Raw genomic sequence first — 13,314 nt, 5'->3', positions numbered from 1 at the left:
GATCAGCTAGCCACCACTTATCCCCCCACTGATCAGCTCGCCAACACTTATCCCCCCACTGATCAGCTAGCCACCACTTATCCCCCACTGATCAGCTAGCCACCACTTATCCCCCACTGATCAGCTAGCCACCACCTATCCCCCCACTGATCTAGCCAGCACTTATCCCCCCACTGATCAGCTAGCCACCACTTATCCCCCCACTGATCAGCTAGCCAACACTTATCCCCCACTGATCTAGCCAGCACTTATCCCACCACTGATCAGCTAGCCACCACTTATCCCCCCACTGATCAGCTAGCCAACACTTATCCCCCCACTGATCTAGCCACCACTTATCCCCCACTGATCAGCTAGCCACCACTTATCCCCCCACTGATCAGCTAGCCAACACTTATCCCCCCACTGATCAGCTAGCCAACACTTATCCCCCCACTGATCAGCTAGCCAACACTTATCCCCCCACTGATCAGCTCGCCAACACTTATCCCCCCACCGATCAGCTAGCCACCATTTATCTCAGGACAACTTTTTTTTAAACGAATATCATTTTCTCTCAGTAGGTGACCCTGGAGTTTTCCTCTCTAAGTTGCAATGTGATCCTTGCAAGTCGTGTCAGATCTGAAGCTTACAGCCAGTAATGATAAGACTAAAACCTAGTAATTACCATTATTATTACAAAACTGCCTAAATAAGGGCCGGTCTCCTGACATGTCCATGTTACTAAACACGTCTATTGCCCAAGGAATAACATAGCCCGTGCCAGTAATCTGGGGTTATTCTCCTAGGAGTGAAGTCAAACCGGACTTTAAAAGGGGTACTCCGCCCCTAGACATCTTATCCCCTATCCAAAGGATAGGGGATAAGATGTCTGATCGCGGGGGTCCCGCCGATCTTGGCTGCAGCACCCCAGACATACGGTGCATGAAGCAAACTTTGCTCCGTGTCAGATGACTGGTGATGCGAGGTAGGGGCTGGTGACATCACAGCCGCGCCCTGCTCCTGATGTCAGGGCCACGCCCACTCATTTCAAGTCTATGGGAAGGGGCAATGCGGCCCCCCTCCCATAGACTTGCATTGAGGGGGCGTGGCCGTGACGTCGTGAGCGGGGCACAGTATTGATGTCACCAGCCTCCGGCGCTGAACTCGACGCTCTAAACGAACGCCGGATGCAGAAGGGTCCCCAGAGGCGGGACCCCCGCGATCAGACATCTTATCCCCTATCCTTTGGATAGGGGATTAGATGTCTAGGGGCGGAGTCCCCTTTAAAGGGGTCAGAATGCTCGGAGCCTGTAATCATGACATCACGGCCACACACCCTCGTGCAGTCACGCCACGCCCCCTCCATTTATGTCTACGGGAGGGGGCGTGTCGATGATGGCACAACCACTGCCGCAGGAACACACCATTTATTTAGAATGCCAGGTGCTGCGGGAGATCGCAGGTGGTCCCAGGAGCAGGACCCCCCCCCCCCCCGCGATCAGACATCTTATCCTCTATCCTTTGGATAGGGGGTGTGATATCTAGAAGCTGAGTACCCCTTTAACTTCACAGTGCCAGTGTGTAGGAAAAAACATATGTACACAATTCCAAGAAGAATAACAGAGGAACAACTACTCAATTATGTATCAATTTACTACAACACACGTCAGGAGAACAGACAGGTCTCTTTAAATCCCTGAGACCCTTACATGTTATAATGTAATGTCGGACATGGAAGGGTCTCAGGGATTTAAAGGGGCACTCCGGCGCATAGACATCTTATCCCCTATCCATAGGATAGGGGATAAGATGCCTGATCGCGGGAGTCCCGCCAATGGGGACCCCCGTGATCTTGCACGCAGCACCCCAGTTAAAATCAGTCCCCGGAGCGTGTTCGCTCCGGGTCTGATTACCGGCGACCATGGGGCCGGCGGCATGTGACATCACACCTCCGCCCCCGTGTGACGTCACGCTCCGCCCCTCAATGCAAGCCTATGGGAGGGGGCGTGACGCCCCCTCCCATAGGCTTGCATTGAGGGGCGGAGCGTGACGTCACACGCCGCCGGCTCCGTGGTTGCCGGCGGCGATGTCTAAGCACCGGAGTACCCCTTTAGAGAGACCCGTCTGCTCTCCTGACGTGCGTTGCAGTAAATTGATACATAATTGAGTAGTTGTTCCTCTGTTCCACTTATCTGGAATGAGATCTTTACCTCCTTCAGCTTGTCCATCTCATTCTGCAGCACTTGTTTGGCTAGGTCGGTCTCTATCAGTCGCTGACGCAGCTCCTCATTTTCCTCCTCCACCTTTATCCTCTTCTTCTCCACAGCTTCCAGCTCATTGTGAAGACGTACAGAGACATCCTTGGCCACCTGATAAAAAGATTCAGAATCAGTCAATAAAGTTAAAAAAAAAAAAAAGGTATTTCTAAAACCACCAGAAATCTATTTGTTTAGTCCTTTACTTCCTGGTTGAGCAGTTGCTCAGTACTACAATTCCCAGAATGCATTGCTTTCTCTCAGCTCTTCATTCCAGTCATGCCACCCTGCCTAGTCCCCTCCTACAGGACACTATTACCCACCCAGCTGAAGCATAACAATTCAGTATACAGCAGACTATCACACAAGCAGTGAGGTAGCACAGTTGAATGCATTCCCTGTCTGCTCCTCCGCCTGCAACATTGTTCAAAACAAGGCAGCATGCTGTAACCACAACTCATTCTTCCCTAAATGTCTCAATAAATATGTACAGTCATGGCCGTAAATGTTCGCACCCCTTAAATTTTAAGAAAATTAAGTATTTCTTACAGAAAAGGATTGCAGTAACACATGTTTTGCTATACACATGTTTATTCCCTTTGTGTATTGGAACTAAACCAAAAAGGGAGAAAAAAAAGCAAATTGAATATAATGTCACTAAAAGTGGGGTCCTCCTGGGTCTCCTCCATAGTGGGGTCCTCCTGGGTCTCCTCCATAGTGGGGTCCTCCTGGGTCTCCTCCATAGTGGGGTCCTCCTGGGTCTCCTCCATAGTGGGGTCCTCCTGGGTCTCCTCCATAGTGGGGTCCTCCTGGGTCTCCTCCATAGTGGGGTCCTCCTGGGTCTCCTCCATAGAGTTTCATTTCATTTAAATGTCGACGGATAGTTCGCGCTGACACTGATGCTTCCGGAGCCTGCAGGACAGCTTGAATATTTTTGGAACTTGTTTGGGGCTGCTTATCCACCATCCGGACTATCCTGCGCTGACACCTTTCATCAATTTTTCTCTTCCGTCCACGCCCAGGGAGATTATCTACAGTGCCATGGGTTGTAAGCTTCTTGATAATGTTGCGCACTGTGGACAAAGACAAATCTAGATCTCTGGAGATGGACTTGTAACCTTGAGATTGTTGATATTTTCCCACAATTTTGGTTCTCAAGTCCTCAGACAGTTCTCTTCTCCTCTTTCTGTTGTCCATGCTTAGTGTGGCACACACAGACACACAATGCAAAGACTAAGTGAACTTCTCTCCTTTTTATCTGCTTTCAGGTGTGATTTTTATATTGCCCACACCTGTTACTTGCCCCAGGTGAGTATAAAGGAGCATCACATGCTTGAACCAATCTTATTTATCCACAATTTTGAAAGGTGCCAATAATTTTGTCCAGACCATTTTTGGAGTTTGGTGACATTATGTCCAATTTGCTTTTTTTCCTCCTTTTTTGGTTTAGTTCCAATACACACAAAGGGAATAAACATGTTACTGCAATCCTTTTCTGTGAGAAATACTTCATTTTATAGAAAAATTTCAGGGGTGCCAACATTTACGGCCATGACTGTATATGAGAGGGAGATTGTGATGTAATTGTAAGTTGCAGGGGCTGGTCAGAGGTGATGACATCACTCAGAGGGTGGGGCGGAGCTAGAGCTCAGAGACCAGATCCAGCCACGCCTCCTGAGACAGCAGAGGATGAAGCGTCCTCTCGCTAGAGAGGGAGGAGCTGCTGAGACAACACCACTGACAATGAAAGGATTACACAACTTCCCATCAGTAGAGGAGCCAGGCAGCTGCTGCGACAGCACTACACTACGAAATTATAATATATTCATTTATATATATATTTTACACACACACACATATATACATATAATCTATATATATATATATATATATATATATATATATATGCGCGTGTGTGGGTGAATATATATATATATATTTTAGTGTAGTATAATACTACCGTATGTATTTTAAATATATAAATCACAAAAAATACATACAAATATATAACACTAAAAGGGGTACTCCGGTGGAAAAAAAATTTTTTCATATCAACTGGTGGCAGAAAGTTAAACAGATTTGTAAATTACTTTAATCTTAATCTTTCCAGTACTTATCAGCTGCTGTATGCTCCACAGGAAGTTGTGTAGTTCTTTTCAGTCTGATCACAGTGCTCTCTGCTGACACCTCTGTCCGTGTCAGGAACTGCCCAGAGCAGGTTTGCAATGGGGTTTTGCTTTTACCTGATACGGACAGAGGTGTCAGCAGAGAGCACTGTGGTCAGACTGGAAAGAACTACACAACTTCCTCTCGAGCATATAGCAGCTGATAAGTACTGGAAGGATTAAGATTTTTAAATAGAAGTAATTTACAAATCTGTTTAAAGGGGTTATCCAGGAAAAAACTTTTTTATATATATATCAACTGGCTCCAGAAAGTTAAACAGATTTGTAAATTACTCCTATTAAAAAATCTTAATCCTTTCAGTACTTATGAGCTTTTGAAGTTTAGGTTGTTCTTTTCTGTCTAAATGCTCTCTGATGACACGTGTCTCGGGAACCGCCCAGTTTGGAAGAGGTTTGCTATGGGAATTTGCTTCTAAACTGGGCGGTTCCCGAGACAGGTGTCATCAGAGAGCACTTAGACAGAAAAGAACAAGCTTAACTTCAGAAGCTCATAAGTACTGAAAGGATTAAAAATTTTAAATAGAAGTAATTTACAAATCTGTTTAACTTTCTGGAGCCAGTTGATATGAAAAAAATAATAATAATAATAATTTGTATCTCTTAAGATATAACAGCACAGGTTTACATTCCCTTTGTATAAGTGGTTGGAAAAATGGAGCCGTTAGGAGTCAACACTGTCTACAATGAGTCCACGAGCGCTAAGCGCCGTTCAGTTCTAACAAAGTGCGTTGCAAATCGACAACGATATGCAAAAGCGTAACTCATGGAAAGGCTTCCCACAAAGCTGCTGCTTGTCATTTTCCATGAGTCATCTCCTCATTTCCATCTTTACTTAAAAAGCGTGTGTTCCTTTGTTCATTGTCCTCCGGGGGGTAGGAACAAAAAAGGCAGTATGCAAATGTATAAACCGCACAAGAAAAAAAAATAAAAAAATTTATAAACCACCTAATATATATGTTAGCGCAACGTTTCCCAACCGGGGTGCCTCCAGCTGTTGCAAAACGACAACTCCCAGCATGCCCGGACAGCCGTTGGCTGTCCGGGCATGCTGGGAGTTGTCGTTTTGCAACAGCTGGAGGCACCCCGGTTGGGAAACGCTGCTAGAGGGCCGACAAAGCATGCTGGATGTCATAAGCCGCTCTTCAGGAACCCACCCAGCACCAAGACACAGAGAGGGGTGTGCTCGGAGTACACTGTGGGTCTGGACAGTGTATGGAATGTCATGGCAGGAGGAGCGTTGGGCTTTCCCTGCTGGCGCTCGACTCGCGGATGATGAAATGAGACTGCAATCCCAATGTTCCAGCTGTTACCGTCAGGAGAGGTCCTCCGCACACAGCTGGATCGTAGGCCGAAACATGCTCCCATCCAACCTAACGCCTTACTCTAATTTAGCAAAGTTATCCATTTTGCTTAAAGGGGTACTACTCCGGTGGGGGGGGGGGGGGGAAGACAGATTCAAATCAAATCAATCGAATTCAAATCAACTGGTGCCAGAAAGTTAAACAGATTTGTAAATTACTTCTATTAAAAAAAAAAAAAATCTTAATCCTTCCAGTACTTATCAGCTGCTGTATACTTCAGAGGAAGTTGAGTTGTTCTTTCCAGTCTGACCACAGTGCTCTCTGCTGACACCTCTGTCCGTGTCAGGAACTGTCCGGAGCAGGAGAGGTTTGCTATGGGGATTTGCTCCTGCTCTGGACAGTTCCTGACACGGACAGAGGTGGCAGCAGAGAGCACTGTGGTCAGACTCAACTTCCTCGTTCACATGAGCGGATTTATTTTCAAACCCGCAGCGGATCTCCTGCTGAGAGTTTGAAAAGGGGCGGGGGGGGGGCCTTGCTGTCTGCGCGACCCACAGCAGATTTTCGCCAGCAGAATCTCTGCTGTTGAAAATCCGCTGCAGGCCCTATTGACTTTAATGGGGTCTGTATTGGATTTTCAACAGCAGAGATTCCGCTGTCGAAAATCTGCTGCCGGTAGCGCAGACAGCAAGGCCCCGCCCCTTTTCAAACTCGCAGCAGGAGATGCACTGCGGGTTTGAAAAGAAATCCGCTTGTGTGAACGAGCCTTTATGGTCTATTCACACATACAGTATTCTGAACAGGTGATGCACAGGGTTTTCTGCTGCAGATTTTAATGCAAACTAAATTTGCGCAGGATACTGTGCGTATGAATAGACCCTTAGGGTCAGTTCACACGTGCGTATTTTCTGCTGCAGATTTGCTTCAGCAGATGTTGCTGCCAATTGAAGCAGCAGCAAATCCGCAGCAAAAATACGCACGTGTGAACTGACCCTTAGGGTACATTCACACGGGCGGATTTTTTTGCAGGTTTTCCGCTGCGTATTTGAAAGTGGGCGGGCTCTTCTCAGTTGTCCGCAGCAGATATTCCACGGCGGAATTTACGTTGCGGAAAATCCGCCGCAAGCCCCATTGAAGTCAGTAGGGACTGCGGCGGATTTTCCGCAGCGTAAATTCCACAGCGGAAAGTCTGCTGTGGAATTTACGCTGCCGAGAAGAGCCCGCCCACTTTCAAATACGCAGCAGAAAAGCCGCAGAAAAATCTGCTCGTGTCAACGTACCCTTACACAGCATAAAATCTGAAGAGGATATGGTAAGTGTGAATGTACCCCCAACAGAGCATTAAAGTATTCACATCAGATGAACCAAGATTTGAGAGAACAGGGCTGTTTTGTATAAACTGCGAAGAAAGAGCCATATATACCAACAAAAGAGCCAATTATGTAAAACAACAAGTTTATTAGACATATATCAAAATAGACATACATTATAAAAATATAGATTGAAACATTAAAATACAGGAACTGGAAGTGACAAATACAGATGACTGAAGATGGTACGGATGGCACAAAAAAACCAGCTCCAATCCCAACGTACGTTTCGCATCAGGCTTCGTCAGGGGGCGTCACGCCCCCTGACGAAGCCTGATGCGAAACGTACGTTGGGATTGGAGCTGGTAGGTGGCAATATGCATGGCATATTCTCTTCCTTTTTCAGTCCTCTTGGTCTATTGTTTCCTCTATGGCTGGCTTATCTCTCCACTTTATATTATTGTTCCCTTTTGTTGATTGATGTATCTTATGAGAAAGCCGCCCGTTCTATACAGACCTTTGGTCCTCCCTGTATTCCATGTTTTTATGTGCCATCCGTACCATCATCAGTCATCTGTATTTGTCACTTCCAGTGTCTGTATTTTAATGTTTCCATCAATTGTTTATAATGTATGTCTATTTTGATATATTTCTAATAAACTTATTTTACATAATTGGTGCTTTTGTTGGTATATATTGTTTGAGTGAACCGATTGTGGCATCATTAAAGGGGTACTCCGGTGGAAAACTATTTTTTTTTTTTTTTAATCAACTGGTGCAAGAAAGTTAAACAGATTTGTAAATTACTTCTATAAAAAAAAAAATCTTAATCCTTCCAGTACTTATTAGCTGCTGAATACTATATAGGAAATTATTTTCTTTTTGGAACACAGTGCTCTCTGCTGACATTATGACCACAGTGCTCTCTGCTGACACCTCTGTCCATTTTAGGAACTGTCCAGAGCAGCATATGTTTGCTATGGAGATTTTCTCCTACTCTGGACAGTTCTTAAAATGGACAGAGATGTCAGCAGAGAGCACTGTGCTCGTGATTCAGCAGAGAGCTATGTGTTCCAAAAAGAAAAGAATTTCCTCTGTAGTATTCATCAGCTTATAAGTACTGGAAGGATTAAGATTTTTTTTTAATAGAAGTAATTTACAAATCCGTTTAACTTTCTGGCATCAGCTAATAAGTACTGGAAGGATTAAGATTTTTTTAATAGAAGTCATTTACAAATCCGTTTAACTTTCTGGCACCAGTTAATTTAGAAAAAATAATAATAATAATAATTTCTACCAGAGTGCCCCTTTAAGATAGCCAGTACTTGGTTGGTGGTATAAAGAAAGAGCCATCTAAAGCTGACAAAATATAACTAAATAAATGCATAAATAATTAAAGATCATTTTGAATTTAGCCTTAAAGGGGTACTCCCGTGGAAAACCTTTTTTTAAATCAACTGGTGCCAGAAAGTTAAACAGATTTGTAAATTACTCCTATTTAAAAAAATCTTAATCCTTCCAGTACTTTGTAAGGGCTGTATACTACATAGGAAATGCTTTTTTCTTTTTGGATTTCTCTTCTGTCACGAGCACAGTGCTCTCTGCTGACCTCTGCTGTCCATTTTAGGAACTGTCCAGAGCAGGAGAAAACCCCTATAGCAAACATATGCTGCTCTGGACAGTTCCTAAAATGGACAGCAGAGGTCAGCAGAGAGCACTGTGGCCGTGACAGAAGAGAAATCCAAAAAGAAAAGCATTTCCTCTGTAGTATACAGCCAATAATAAGTACTGGAAGGATTAAGATTTTTTTATTAGAAGTAATTTACAAATCTGTTTAACTTTCTGGCACCAGTTGATTTAAAGTGAACCTGTCGTCAAAAACTTTTTATATAATGAACATAACATTATATGTGTATTGGTAATATACATTGGTAAAAAATGGTGTATCTGCAGCTATTGCCTGTGTGTCTGTGAGGAGTCCAAATAAAGGGAGTGAGGGAGGGACAAGTAGGACTCTGTGCAGGCTCCTGGCTTGTCAATCATCCTCATGTGTGAGCCCATAGCATGCTTGTCCTGCCCTCACTTCCTGTATTTGGACTCCTCATAAAGACACACGGACAATAGCTGCAGGGAAAAAAATAAACATTTTTTTTATCCAATGTATATTACAAATATACATATAATTGTATTATCTACATTATATAAAAAGTTTTTGTTGATGACAGGTACACTTTAAATTTTTTTTTTTTTTTTTAAATCCCCTTTAAAATACGTGAACACAGCCTAAGGGTACAGAACTAGTGACTGTAATGGGAATCTCACCGACTCCAAAAGTTGTTCATTGTTTCACACAGAAATAATCCTGCGATACAATGGTGACCTTGTTAGGCTCAGTTTTAGTAGAGAATGACATATGAAGTGCAGTAAAGCTTATCCCCTATCCAAAGATTAGGACATACGCGTCACCCTGCAACATGAATGCAGCATTGTCATGAAGGTATTTGTCAGTGTACTAGGGGCTACTATTTGCCCCCAAAAAAAACTAAAAGCAACAAACACATCCACAACACAGTAAAAAAAAATGCAACATGTGAACACAGCCTGAAGACTTTTAATGTTCATGAATCACCTCAGTTGTGATTATAAGAAATCAATTTCTCCTCAAGGAAATATTTCTCTATAACATACACACTTCAATAAATAAGAAAATGCATCAAACCCGCAGAAGGTGTGAACTGACACTGACAAATTGATTAAAATGATTCTGACTGCCGATCAATATATATATTAATACTTATATATTTGTTACCTACTCTATATACCCAGCTTGCTATTTGCTTGCAACTAAGATTGAGACCTTGGAATGACGCCAGGAGGCCTGGGATGAGACGTCAGAAGACAAAACATTTGAAGCAGATACAGATAGTATGGAAGGACAAAGATCTGGGTTTTTCCAGTCTCCGAGTGAAAAGAGCCGCATAAGTGAACTTTGACCAAGAAAGAAATAAAATGCTTAAATATGCTAATATATACAGAGATAAAGCTAAACTAACCAATCAAAATGTAACATGATGATTTTGAAGTCATAGCTAACCTCCCTTTTTTGTCAAATGTAAAAACTAATGCGCTTCCGTAAAATAAACAAGAACTCTCTTGGAGAACTCTCGGATAACACTTGGGAACTGAGTTTTCTTACTGAGAAAGAGCTTTATACCAACATTTTGTCTGGTGTATATTTCTTTATGTCAATACGCAGCATTATATAGCAGCAGTAACACACATTTTAAAGCCTCTTCCGCCACCATCCTTGACAACACCAACCCATTTAGGAGCCTAGTGAGTTTGCCTGGGTGATCTCGAGCACCAGGCACCGGATAAGACTGGATACAGTGATGAGACCCCACATCATCTCTCCGCAAACCCAGAGGATTCATGGGAAATGTAGACAGCAGAAACCAACATGGCTGAAAACCCATGCCTGTCACATCAGCTAAAACAGGTAAACACAAGGCACAAGTAAAAAGTGACCATAAAAAAGAAAAAAAAAAGCTTTTTGACCCCACAAAATCTACCAGCTACAAAGCTCATAAAGTCAGGCGCGGATCCAAGCCTGTAACGTACAATTATTCTAACCATTACCTTGACGTCTTGCTCGAGGGTACTGACGAGTTCACTATCCACCTGTCCGCTCTGCGCCACCCGCAGGCCCCTGCGCTCGGCTTTCTTCAGCCTGTACTGCAGGATTCGGCAGGTCTTGTGCACTTGTTCCAGCTGTTGGCGGAGTTCCTGGAGCTGATAGACGTCCTCCTCCATGTAGACATCTCTCATTTCCAGCATCTCAGATCTCAGCTCCTCGATCTCATCCTGCAGGAAGAAGGAAAAAATGTGTAACATTCATGTTAACAAGATAATTCCAAGTCTATTCAACTTAAAGGGGTACTCTGCTGCTCAGCGTTTGGAACAAACTATTCCGCATGCTGGAGCCGGGAGCCCGTGACGTCATAGCCCTGACCCCTCATTACATCACGCCCCGCCCCCTCAATGCAAGTCTATGGGAGAGGGCGTGACGGCCGTCACGCCCCCTCCCATAGACTTGCATTGAGGGGGCGGGGCGGGATGTAATGAGGGGGCGGGGCTATGACGTCAAGAGCTCCCGACGCCTGCTCCAGCGTTCAGAACAGTTTGTTCCAAACGCTGAGCAGCGGAGTACCCCTTTAACTATTGTTCATACAAGTAGTGTTAGTGCACTGGGCATTACTGAAATTTCTCAATTTAAAGGGACACTCCACTGGAAAACACTAATATATATATTATATATATATATATATATATATATATATACACACACATATACATACACACGCATATTTATTTATTTTTTAAATCAACTGGTGCCACAAAGTTAAACCGATTAGTAAATTACTTCTATTTAAAAATCTTAATCCTTCCAGTATTTATTAGCTGCTGTATGCACCACAGGACGTTCCTTTCTTTTTGAATTTCTTTTTCTGTCCGACCACAGTGCTCTCTGCTGACACCTCTGTCCGTGTCAGGAACTGTCCAGAGCAGGAAAGGTTTACTATGGAGGATTTGCTCCTACTCTGGACAGTTCCTGACATGGACAGAGGGGGGGGGGGGGGGGGGGGTCGGCAGAGAGCTCTGTGGTCAGACAGAAAGGAAATTAAGAAAGAAAAGAACTTACTCTGGAGCATACAGCAGCTAATAAGTACTGGAAGGAGAAATTTTTTTAAATAGAAGTAATTTACAAATCTGATTAACTTTCTGGCACCAGATGATTTAAAAAAAAAAAAAAAAAAAAAAAAAAAAGTTTTTCAGTGGAGTACCCCTTTAATAATGTAATGGCTAAAACGAACTAGTAAATAACAAACAACTGCACAAACCCTGCAAAGATAAAAGGTGACCAATGGGAGGCAAAATTAAGCTCACAGAAGACTAGTAGGAATAAGTGAATATGCCAAACATATCCATTATTGTAGCGCATGTAGACACAGCTAACCTGCAATACCAGATACAACCTGTAATCAAGAGAGGCGCCGTTTCTGGAAAAGAGTCAGAAAGAAAAGAAAAAAGAAAAAACCTTTTTGCAATACCAGATGACCCCGCATCACTTGTTACACTTTGTTATGTTTCCGGCCCTTTATGGATGCCCATGGCTATCCCCAACGACAGGTAGCTGTATGCTTTGTTAAAGGGATAAGCTAGCCCTTAAAAATGTATTTTCTACCCACAGAGGATAAGGGTCTGACTATGGGGAAAGGGGGGTGCACTAGTACCTCCGACCCCTTTAAAGGGGTACTCCACCCCTAAACATCTTACCCCCTATCTAATCCACCCGCGATCTCCCTGCTGCAACCGGCGTTCATTTAGAGCTTCGGGTTCAGTGCCGGAGGCTCGTGACGTCACTGCCGCGCCCTGCTCGTGACTTCACCGTCACGCCCCCTCAATGCAAGTCTATGGGAGGGGGCGTGACGGATGTCACGCCCCCTCCCATAGACTTGTATTGAGGGGGCGTGACGTCACGAGCACGGCGCGGCCGTGACGTCACGAGCTTTCGGCGCTGAACCCGAAGCTCTAAACGAACGCCGGGTGCAGAAGGGTCCCCAGCGGCGGGACCCCCGCAATCAGACATCTTATCCCCCCTATCCTTTGGATAGGGGATAAGATGTCTACGGGCGGAGTACCCCTTTAAAGGGGTACTCCGGTGCTTCAACATTCTGAACATAGACTTGCATTGGATTGAGGGGGCGTGACCATGACGTCACAAGCGCGGCGTGGTCGTGACATCACCAGCCTTCGCCCCGCATCGCCAGTCATCTCGTGCACCGGATGTCTGGAGTGCCGCAGCCGAGATTGTGGGGGTCTCCAGTGGCGGCACCCCCTTGATCAGACATCTTATCCCCTATCCTTTGGAAAGGGGATAAGATGTCTAGGGGCGGAGTACCCCTTTAAGTACGGCTCTATGCATCACGGTGAGTCCGGGTCCTGTTCTGTGGATAGGGGATACATTTTTAGGGTCTGTATATAATCAACAATTCTACAGATGTGCCATTTCATGCCTTAGGCCAACCAAATGTGGGGAGGGGAACCCAAGTATGTACAAGTGTATGGCATGAAAAAGAAATACTGTAATCTCAGTACTAATAGGCAGCCATTGCACGTGGCATGGAACCATGTCCGTTGGTGACCCCTACATCCCCGGGCACCTGAACTCTACATAACACTATGATCAGACACCATGAGATTGGCGTCTGGGGTCGGG

The 13,314-nt window shown here is 44.5% G+C and overlaps 1 protein-coding gene across 4 annotated transcripts in view; it reads right to left on the bottom strand.

The window, feature by feature from the left end:
* The window catches only part of SOGA1 (suppressor of glucose, autophagy associated 1), a 104,797-nt gene that overhangs the window by 68,479 nt on the left and 23,004 nt on the right, over window positions 1–13,314 (bottom strand). For all 4 annotated transcript variants that reach the window (XM_056548113.1, XM_056548115.1, XM_056548114.1 and 1 more), the window contains exons 2-3: window positions 10,674–10,898; window positions 2,193–2,351 (exon numbers count right to left, since the gene is read on the bottom strand). In XM_056548113.1, the coding sequence (XP_056404088.1) occupies window positions 2,193–2,351; window positions 10,674–10,898 (384 nt within the window). The remainder of the gene's footprint in view (window positions 1–2,192; window positions 2,352–10,673; window positions 10,899–13,314) is intronic.

The sequence above is a fragment of the Hyla sarda genome, chromosome 12 (genome assembly GCF_029499605.1).
Source record: "Hyla sarda isolate aHylSar1 chromosome 12, aHylSar1.hap1, whole genome shotgun sequence".
In the NCBI taxonomy this organism is placed as follows: domain Eukaryota; kingdom Metazoa; phylum Chordata; class Amphibia; order Anura; family Hylidae; genus Hyla; species Hyla sarda.
The sequence above is the reverse complement of the archived record's forward strand: the minus strand, read 5'-3'. Positions and strand labels throughout refer to the sequence as shown.